Genomic DNA, 11,643 nt, shown 5'->3' with positions numbered 1-11,643 from the left:
TGTGTGTGTGTGTGTGTGTGTGTGTGTGTGTGACGTGCTCAAAGCTGAGAGGGGAGAAAACACTGCGACGACGCAAGGAGGGATCCCAGCATCTCACTCTGAGCCGTCTCCTGCTGGCTGGGATAAATCCTGCGATATCTCCTCATCTATTTTCAAATCAGCGCTGCTCCTCTAGCCTGCCGTCATGAACTACCTGCGCCGGCGTCTGTCCGACAGCACCTTCATCTCCAACCTGCCTAATGGCTACATGTCAGACCTGCAGAAACCAGATCCTCCTCAGCCTCCACCCCCTGGACCCGCATCAGGACCAGCTCCGGCATCCCCGGGCCAGGAGAGGAAGCCCGTCCAGCCCCAGCCATTAGGGACGGGTTTCTTCAACTCCATCACCAATGTGGTGAAGCAGACAGCCGCCTCGGCAGGGCTGGTGGAGCAGACGGCTGTGCCCGCATCCAAGCGACACAAGATCCTGCTGGTCATCGATGAAGCACAGCACGACTGGTAAGAGCGACGGGCTTCACTTCATAACCACACTGGGGGTTTAAATCCTTATTTATTTAGTGCTATCATTATTTCAATTGGTGGCGAATATAGTAAATGCACATGCATCCTTAAAAATAAAGGCGCCAGGAAGAACCAAAAAAATGGGGTTTCATAGTGATGCCATAGAAGAACAATTTTTGGTTCCCCAAAGAACCGTTTTGTGAAAGGTAACCTTTGCTTTAGCTGATTTCTCAACCGCACTGTAGACCTTACTTTAAGTGTTAAAAATGCAGTCAAAAGAAAGAGATGAGACTTAATTCTTCTCCTGCTCTTTTGCTCCACCCCCCTGTCTGATGTTGGCAAGGAGGGATGGGACTTTTCCGTTTTCAGGTGACAGTATCAGTTTGCACACTTCAGTCGGTCACACAAATTAATGAAGTTGCTGATCGGTCATCAAATAGTAGGGTTAAACAAGATATCAGTTAAGTAGGGAATCAAACCATACTTATGTAGTTAGTTGGGTGGAGTCCAAACAATACAAATATAGCAAAATACAAGACAAATACATAAACACCTTTTTGCCATCAATTTTCAAAAGTGTGTGTGACCGTACTGTTGATATGTCCGTAAAGGGTTAAAGAACATTTTTGTCTAGCCATTTTATAGTGTAAAGAACCTTTTGTGCAATGGAAAGGTTCTTTGGTTATTAAAGGTTCTTCATGGGATCGGACACCCTGCCAAAGACCCCTTTAAGAAACTTTTTTTCTAGTGTGATTCATTGCTGGTATTGACTGGGAAAAGGCAATGCCATCACTGTATAAACCCCAGTAGGGATCATGGGCGATACCACTTTAGTTTTTTTTTGATACGATACCGATACTTTCAGGGCCAGTATCACAGATACCGATTACGATACGATACGATACTTTCAGGGCCAGTATCACCAACACCGATACGATACGATACTTTCAGGGCCAGTATCACCGATACTGATACAATACCGATACTTTCAGGGCCAGTATCACCAACACCGATACGATACAATACTTTCAGGGCCAGTATCACCAATACCGATATGATACGATACTTTCAGGGCCAGTATCTATCACAATAACACACAATAACTATCGTATTGATATGATACGATACCGATATGATACGATACTTTCAGGGCCAGTATCACCGATCCTAATACAATACCGATACTTTCAGGGCCAGTATCACCGATACTTATACGATACCGATACTTTCAGGGCCAGTATCACCGATACCGATATGATACGATACTTTCAGGGCCAGTATCACCGATACCGATATGATACGATACTTTCAGGGCCAGTATCACCGATCCTAATACAATACCGATACTTTCAGGGCCAGTATCACCGATACCGATATGATACGATACTTTCAGGGCCAGTATCACCGATACCGATATGATACGATACTTTCAGGCCCAGTATCACCGATACTGATACAATACCGATACTTTCAGGGCCAGTATCACCAATACCGATACGATACTTTCAGGGCCAGTATCACCGATACCGATATGATACGATACTTTCAGGGCCAGTATCACCGATACTGATACAATACCGATACTTTCAGGGCCAGTATCACCAATACCGATACGATACGATGCTTTCAGGGCCAGTATCACCGATACCGATAGGATACTTTCAAGGGCAGTATCACCAATACGATACATTTAAACTGGACTTTTATTAAAATTTGCTAAGAGTAAAATGGGTAAAGATATCCACTTAACATTATATTTCAAATGTATTTTAACATTTAATATGGCTTAATTGCAATTTGTTAGATTATATATTTTTTGACACATGCTAAAAATGTTTAATTGTAGTGGTAACCATGGAAATCTACAAATACAAGTTGAGCTACGGTCACTGTAGTAAAAAAAATAAACCATGGTTCATTTTCATAAGGGACTGTCAGTGAACATTGCACCCATAAAATGCATCCTTTTTATTCTGATAGTGTATGATTTATATTAACATTTATTATATAATAGAACATGATCAATGTCAACTTTTAACATTACATTTAAATGTAGGCTACAACTTCTATTTGTTTATTGTGATAACTCAAACATATGTTTTTCTGTCTTCTGATGAGCATTGTTCTGTGCTGCGTGTTTAAAAGCGTCAATGTTTTCCTAGTATATTTTTTGGGAGACGCAGCTCTGTTTGATGCAGTGTCATCATGGCTGCACACCACTGTATCGAGCAATTTTTACGAGTAACAATTGAGTTATATTTAGTTAAATGAACAAAAAAATTCAAGTAAAGCTTACTTTCTTTGAGTAAATACAAACCATTTGAATTGTTAAATTTATAAACGTTTATTATGTAAGGTGAACACTTATCAATTTAATTTGCCTTTAAAAAAATTAATAACAACAAGCATATTTTTAAAAAATAAAATGCAAAATTAACTCCTTAGACAAAATAAAATATTTAATTGAGAGCAGGAATTCATCCAATGAATTTGTATAAGTGCCCACAGACTACACACACACACACACACACACACACACACACACACACACACACACACACACACACACACACACACACACACACACACACACACACACACACACACACACACACACACACACACACACACACACACACACACACACTTCTGCATAATGCTAACCACAAAATTACAGAAACTCCTCAATGTCCAACAGAACATTAAACACTAACAACATAAACTAATAACATATTTCCCTTTACTAAAAACACACAAAATGATGTTTCTTAAAAAACTAAGTTCGGGAGAAGCACGTTCAAATGATCTACCTAATCATGATGTCATTCCAACCAGCTGTCAACAATCAGTAATCAACATGTCTACCAATCAGCTCAAGTGGAGGATCACATAAATATCCAGTCAACTCACCAACGTTCCTTGACAAAGTTTGCAGCATCCCTCCACCACCCCTTCTACCTCACACGCACCTGGTTAACTTTCCTAACCAGAAATACGGGGGGAGTACTCTGGGTTCGGGCCAAATACCGAGCTCGGAGCCCTCTCCTCGGACAGCACGCCAAATACGCATACCATTTATTCTATCTGAATTATTTGTAAGTGTGAACTCGTGAAATAACACTTTATTCCAGACATTTTCACTCCTAGCACAGTCCCTTGCAAAGCATGCTGGGAACTACAGATCCACTGCCGTTAGTTATGGCAGCACAAATATCATGTAGTTTTAATGCAAATTAATTAAGTACACTTCAGTTTTAAATATATTAGGCTGATTGAAGACATTTCGACACAACTTAATTTAATTAGGTAAAGTAAATATAATTTAAGTGTGTCTTATCTATGAAGGGCCTGCATCATTTTTTTGAGTGTACCCTCATGTCACGATTCGACACATATCACGATACTGAAATCACAATACGATATTATTACGCTACTCAAAAGCATATGGTTAAAGATTAACAAAATAAACACTAAATTTGGTATAACATTGGTGTGTAAATGAATAGTTTTGGACTTGGTGCAGGAAACCTAAAGCCCAGGACAATGACACCAGAATAAAAATATTCAGGATTCTGAAGCTGAAAATGCAGAATTATTGAAGATGAATATGCTCTCTGACACTGACTAGATACATTTAACATAATGTAGGACACTTTTAACTGGAAACATTAGGCATCAGGAACACATTATTATACATTATACATATTCATAATGTATATGTAGCAGTTTAGCGTAGTGCATGCTAACACTAAAACACTGTAACGGTGAATTTTTTTACTTGCATAGTATTTTTATTTTGGTTGGACTGTACACGGTATGGATTGTAACTATCCATGATACATATTGTTGTATTTTTGTATTGTGATATATTGAGACAGGCTATATTGTTACACCCCTAATGTTCCCGGTCATTTCTTCAAGTGATTAATGTGAACCGGAGTGATTTCATGCTAAATATTTAAATCTGTATCTGTATGCATGCAGAAGAAATGGTCAGATATTGTTCAGAAAAAGCAAGGCGGTTGATTTGTTTGATTGGATTATGAATTTATTTTTGTGACTCAGTATTTGTCAAAGCTTTAGAGAACGTGTTATAACATATTTCCATGGTTGGTGTAAATAATCACCTGACCAGAGCGGTTTCATTTCTAACTGTCTCAAACATATAAGAAACATATAATAACCTATAATACATGTCATGTTTAAAAGGGTTGCATTAATATATATTTATTATAATACGGATCTTGCTCATGTCATGTAAGTGGTCATACCCCAGCTTTGTTTTTTGTTTTTTTTTACGCTTTTAGATATTAAGGTAAGTAATTAATTCCCCATTAGAGTTTATTGTTGTTACATTAAGTGAAAACAAAGTTTTGCTTTTCCCTTTTATTTTACTTCTTAATAGTATGTTACTTTATTGTTTATAGGTTTCAGTTTGGGCTTATTAAATTTCTGCGCTGTTTTTAGAGAATTAACTGCTAATTGTTTAATTGAGTAAAACACACGGGAATAATTTGAGCTTGTGACCGTGACCATTGGTTTAAAGCGTGGCTCAACAGCAGTAACCCCTGCCTCGAAGCTCAGGACTGAAGGAGGTCTGTTGGGTCACGATTGGACTATAATTTTAACCCATTTAAGTCAACACCATAATGTCATTGATAGGTTGATTGTGTCCTTTTTCAAATGTCTGTGTAATATTTTCTGAAGCATGAAGTATATGCCATCCACTGTACCTGTCTTTTTAGTACAGTACCTTTATCTATACCTTTATCTTTTTTTTTTTTTTTCTGCTGCATGTCATCAGTCATTCGATCCCCAATGTAAAGAGCTCAACAGATGACGACACACACGGTGTAGTATTTCTATCTATTATAGGAACTAATATTCTGGAACTGTCCACAGCCAAAGGAAATACAATCCCCTCGCATACTGACCAATATCTTATAACAGTTTTACTGCTTTAATGCTTTTAGTGCACTCTAGAGAATATGAAAATAGGGCACAATGTTCTGTAATAGTTAAAGGGAGTTGTCTGTATATATATTTTATAGGTGTTTTCCCTGTATTTTGCGCATCATTGTGTTGTGTGTTTGGGTTAGTGGAAATGTCCGTAAATTACTGGATAATGTCCAGTTCATAAGCTGCCTGTAACTTTTCTGTTATTTCTCAGATTTATTTTCTACCGTGTGCTCTTTTTAGGTCTCCGGTGATTTGGGTTTTGTTTTTCTGGAGCATGCCGTGTTCTTGTAAGAAATTCAGTGTTTAAGAAATTAAAATCTTCCATTGATTGTAATTTATTTGTCTAGGGTTTCTTGGGCCTTATACGCAGGAACTGCAAGTGAACATTGAATTTGACATCCCATAGCCGTTTATTGTAATACATTAAAATAATTAGATTAAACATTAACATGCTTTCTTTTATACTGGGATATAAACCTTTCAGCTAATACATTTAGGAGTTATTAATTCTAGCTTCTGTACTGTATATTAGCTGTTTTATATAACAAAATGCTTACCATTCTTTTTACTACACATAAATAGCATTTTTGACTTCATTTGAGCTACTTGAGTTTTTAGTTTAAAGGTGTATCGTGATATGGAGAGACGCTCAGTAGTATCCGTCAGCACGAGGACAGCAGTCCCGCAGTCAGGGCATGCCATGACACTATTGCCGAGATGTGTAATTACTAACAAGGCGTTGAAACTGCACTGCTCTGAATTATAGCTCTTCGTGTTACTGAGATGACAGCAGCTCAGCAACCCACATCCAGTTTGGCTGTAGCGCTATAAAACAGCTATCGACCTATTTTATTACTGACATACACTCACCTAAAGGATTATTAGGAGCACCATACTAATACTGTGTCTGACCCCTTTCTCCTTCAGAACTGCCTTAATACTACGTGGTATTGATTCAACAAGGTGCTGAAAGCGTTCTTTAGAAATGTTGGCCCATATTGATAGGAGAGCATCTTGCAGTTGATGGAGATTTGTGGGACGCACATCCAGGGCACGAAGCTCCCGTTCCACCACATCCCAAAGATGCTCTATTGGGTTGAGATCTGGTGACTTTGGCGGCCATTTTAGTACAGTCAACTCATTGTCATGTTCAAGAAAACAGTTTGAAATTATTTGAATTGGTTGTGTGTGAAAATCCCAGTAACTGAGCCGATTGGGAAATGCTCAGACCGGCCCGTCTGGCACCAACAACCATGCCACGCTCAAAATGGCTTAAATCTCCTTTCTTTCCCATTCTGACATTCAGTTTAGAGTTCAGGAGATTGTCTCGACCAGGACCACACCCCTAAATGCATTGAAGCAACTGGCATGTGATTGGTTGATTAGATAATTACATTAATGAGAAAATGAACGAGAAATTGAGTGTATTTCAACACATTTTTTAAAATAAATGACTGGACTATATTCAATGAACATAAATGACAATGGTGTGTGTGTGTGTGTGTGTGTGTGTGTGTGTGTGTGTGTGTGTGTGTGTGTGTGTGTGTGTGTGTGTGTGTGTGTGTGTGTGTGTACTTGTCTACCTATCTAACAGGGGACCTTGGCGTCGTTACACACTCACCAACAGGGGACCTCTGAGCCAAGAGGGGACATTTTTCAAGTCCCCTGTTGGTCATGCTTTAAATCATGTGAAAATGAAGTAAAAAACTAAAGAAATGCTCTGGTGATTTTTTAAATGTTTGACCAAGTAAGGACCTACAGGTGTGTGTGTTTAAATAATGTTAAAATCAAGAAACAACACTCTGGTGAATTTTTAAAAATTTTGACCAAGAGGGGACCTAAGAGTGTGTGAGTGTTTAAGGCCATGCTCAGCAGCTCCCCTGTAGGCTGGAGCAGGAACTGTAATAGCCCTTAAACACACGTCGTTCACACCAGTGGCGAGGCCAGAAATGTTTAACTGAGTGGACCTTGGTGGAATAGGGTGGACCTCAATGACTACTCTCAAATTACACAAATTTAACAATATGGGACAAAATCACTTGACAGTAAATATAAGCTATATATGATTTATTTTTTGCCAACAAATTCATATAATTCATATATACAAAATTAATTTATAACAAGCAGCTACAAAGCCTATTGCAAGGAAGACAAATATAGATATTGTGCTGCTATATGACCACTGTAACAAGACATCAGTGTTCAGTAATTGGGTTAATTTTAAAATGGAATAACCAGTTCTTGTCACTTATGCAACTCAGTATAACTGTTATCAAACAAGTATTTGCAGCTTAACCTGTGAGAATTTCGTCTTGTGTTATGCACCGTGGCCCGTGTTAAAAGTTTATTTCACTAGCAGACGTAACTCATCTTGGCTAAACATTACTACTAAGCTTATTGATTGGCTGTTGCAATAAGGCAGTTACATGAAAATGTTTTCGCTCTACCGTAATTATTTTTTAATATAGGGCTGTCAATCAATTAAAATATTTAATCACAATTTAATCGCACATTTTTAGCAATTGTAAATCTAAAAGTAAGTTTTTAATACTCTAATCAACATGAGTATGGACAAATATGCATGCTTTATGCAAATGTACATTTATTATTAGTGAAACCATACTTATTCAATAATAATCAATACAGCATGAAGATTAGACGTATCAAAGGTCATAGATGTTTATCTAAGAAATTGTTCATGTCTCTTAAGCCTAAACTTAAAAATTAAGTGTAAGTAGTGATTTCTCTCATTTTAAGAATATAAAGGGAGTTTTTACACTGGAAGTTTAATTCAGAGAGCAGGGCAAAGTTCGTATGAAAAATTGTTAATGTGTACCAGTGAGCGCACCAGAACCACACCATACCTGGAGGAGGTCCATATTACACGAGTAGGAATATAGTGCGGCCCCTTTAAGAGACGCGCTCTCCCTATTCAACTGCCGGTATTTTGTGTGTGCGCACCGAACTGGGCTGCGATTTACGTGGACAGTGTGAAGAACATGGACTCGGGAGCGCGCTTGTTCAGGAAAGTAACCTGTGCATTCGTTTTAGCCGATTGTAATGTATTTAGTTCAATAAAACACGTGCACTGTAATCGGTGATAATGATTTACCTCAGACATGAGCGAGAGTGAGCTGCAGTGCATCGCGCTCAGACTGCAGAGAATGCGCTCTGTGAAAAAAAACACTTTTCTTTCTGAAGTCTAATAAAAGTGAAACAAAAAATGTGCTAGCTTATGTGGTAGCTTATGTTGGCAATAACTGCTCTTTTGGTTTAGAATATTAATGTCAACCCTTTTCTTTCCCTATTAATGTTTGGTGCTGCATCCTTTGCGTCTGACTGCTCTCACTTTTTCCAACTACGGGCTATGCCACAGATCAAACAGAAAATGCGCGCTGCGTTAATAAATTTAGTGCTGTTAAAATGAATTTGCGTTAACGTGTTATTAACATATTTGACAGCCCTATTTTTTAATGAAACTTTTTGTACGTGTTTAAGTGATTTGTGTTGTCACATAGGCATATTGTTTTCTGCTATCCCAATTTTTTTTTTGTTTTTTTTTTGTCTGTTCTGATTGGGTGGGCCAGCCGTCAATCTGAGTGGGCCAGTGCCACCCTGGCCCTTATGTAGCCTCGCCCCTGGTTCACACACACACACTCCTCTATTGTTTGAATGGCCTGCTGTCCTCTGACTCTAGAGCTGCTGTTTAACAGGCTGCTTACTAAAGGAACAAACATTATATAGATTATATCTCTTTACTAAATACCCTGACTAGTTTCAAACTTTGCATTACATTAAAATTAAATACTACAGGATCCAAGAAAAAACGATTAAAAAATCTAAACAACCAGGATGTAATTAGAAATACATCTGCCATCAAAATGTGTGTGTCCTCAGTTTCTACAAATAAATATAGTAAATACCATCCATCATGGCCGTGGAGAGACCGTAAAACTTTATTAAATTATTAAGGGATCTCATTCAATGCTTTTGTAAACATTTTTTGTTTCTGTGTATATATATATAACATTTTAATGACAGTGGCCTATAATTATTAAAAAATAATGCATTATTTTATTTATATTAAAAAAAAGGTACGGTAAATGGGACAAACTTTGCATCTAAAGTTCTTTTAAACAAGTGTTAACATAGACATTATTAAAAACATTTTATTTTAGCTAAGTATTTGTAAAAATAATGTGTGACTTTTGGCCCATATAAAAGGCCCATCTTACCACCTTGTACATTTATGAGCTTTTTAAACTAACCACTTTTGATTTATTTATGTTTAACAAAATGATTCAGGTCCCCTGTTAGATAGTAAATCACAACGCCTGTGTGTTTGCTGTGACATTTCTTATCATCACAAACACACTGTAAAGATTTAGAGTTTTTACAGCAATAACTGAGTTTAAAGGGTTAAATCAAGCAGAAATAGCTCTCTAATGTATTAATTGCAGGTCATTATTGAATAGTGATTACGTTACACACACACTGACTCAGGTCCCCTGTTAGATAGTAAATCACGACGCCTGTGTGTTTGCTGTGACATTTCTTATCATCATAAACACACTGCAAAGATTTAGAGTTTTTACAGCAATAACTGAGTTTAAAGGGTTAAATCAAGCAGAAATAGCTCTCTAATGTATTAATTGCAGGTCATTATTGAATAGTGATTATTTTACACACACACACTGACTCAGGTCCCCTGTTAGATAGTAAATCACGACACCTGTGTGTTTGCTGTGACATTTCTTATCATCACAAACACACTGTAAAGATTTAGAGTTTTTACAGCAATAACTGAGTTTAAAGGGTTAAATCAAGCAGAAATAGCTCTCTAATGTATTAATTGCAGGTCATTATTGAATAGTGATTACGTTACACACACACACTGACTCAGGTCCCCTGTTAGATAGTAAATCACGACGCCTGTGTGTTTGCTGTGACATTTCTTATCATCATAAACACACTGCAAAGATTTAGAGTTTTTACAGCAATAACTGAGTTTAAAGGGTTAAATCAAGCAGAGATAGCTCTCTAATGTATTAATTGCAGGTCATTATTGAATAGTGACTACGTTACACACACACACTGACTCAGGTCCCCTGTTAGATAGTAAATCACGACGCCTGTGTGTTTGCTGTGACATTTCTTATCATCACAAACACTCTGTAAAGATTTAGAGGTTTTACAGCAATACCTGAGTTTAAAGGGTTAAATCAAGCAGAAATAGCTCTCTAATGTATTAATTGCAGGTCATTATTGAATAGTGATTATGTTACACACACACTGACTCAGGTCCCCTGTTAGATAGTAAATCACGACGCCTGTGTGTTTGCTGTGACATTTCTTATCATCACAAACACTGTAAAGATTTAGAGTTTTTACAGCAATAACTGAGCTTAAAGGGTTAAATCAAGCAGAGATAGCTCTCTAATGTATTAAATGCAGGTCATTATTGAATAGTGATTACGTTACACACACACTGACTCAGGTCCCCTGTTAGATAGTAAATCACGACGCCTGTGTGTTTGCTGTGACATTTCTTATCATCACAAACACTGTAAAGATTTAGAGTTTTTACAGCAATAACTGAGTTTAAAGGGTTAAATCAAGCAGAAATAGCTCTCTAATGTATTAAATGCAGGTCATTATTGAATAGTGATTACGTTACACACACACTGACTCAGGTCCCCTGTTAGATAGTAAATCACGACGCCTGTGTGTTTGCTGTGACATTTCTTATCATCACAAACACTGTAAAGATTTAGAGTTTTTACAGCAATAACTGAGTTTAAAGGGTTAAATCAAGCAGAAATAGCTCTCTAATGTATTAATTGCAGGTCATTATTGAATAGTGAATATGTTACACACACACTGACTCAGGTCCCCTGTTAGATAGTAAATCACGACGCCTGTGTGTTTGCTGTGACATTTCTTATCATCACAAACACTGTAAAGATTTAGAGTTTTTACAGCAATAACTGAGTTTAAAGGGTTAAATCAAGCAGAAATAGCTCTCTAATGTATTAAATGCAGGTCATTATTGAATAGTGATTACGTTACACACACACTGACTCAGGTCCCCTGTTAGATAGTAAATCACGACGCCTGTGTGTTTCTCTCCTCAACCCCCACAACCCCCCACTCACAATTTACATTTCAATAAGGGAGACTTGA

The 11,643-nt window shown here is 37.5% G+C and overlaps 1 protein-coding gene across 1 annotated transcript in view; it reads left to right on the top strand.

The window, feature by feature from the left end:
* syn2a (synapsin IIa) overlaps positions 1–11,643 on the top strand; it is a 38,319-nt gene continuing 26,676 nt past the window's right edge. The window contains exon 1 of the mRNA XM_067447021.1: positions 1–498. Coding sequence (XP_067303122.1) covers positions 185–498 — 314 coding nt within the window. The 5' untranslated portion in view covers positions 1–184. The remainder of the gene's footprint in view (positions 499–11,643) is intronic.

This window comes from Pseudorasbora parva, chromosome 6 (assembly GCF_024679245.1).
Source record: "Pseudorasbora parva isolate DD20220531a chromosome 6, ASM2467924v1, whole genome shotgun sequence".
NCBI classification, from domain to species: Eukaryota; Metazoa; Chordata; class Actinopteri; order Cypriniformes; family Gobionidae; genus Pseudorasbora; species Pseudorasbora parva.
The sequence above is the reverse complement of the archived record's forward strand: the minus strand, read 5'-3'. Positions and strand labels throughout refer to the sequence as shown.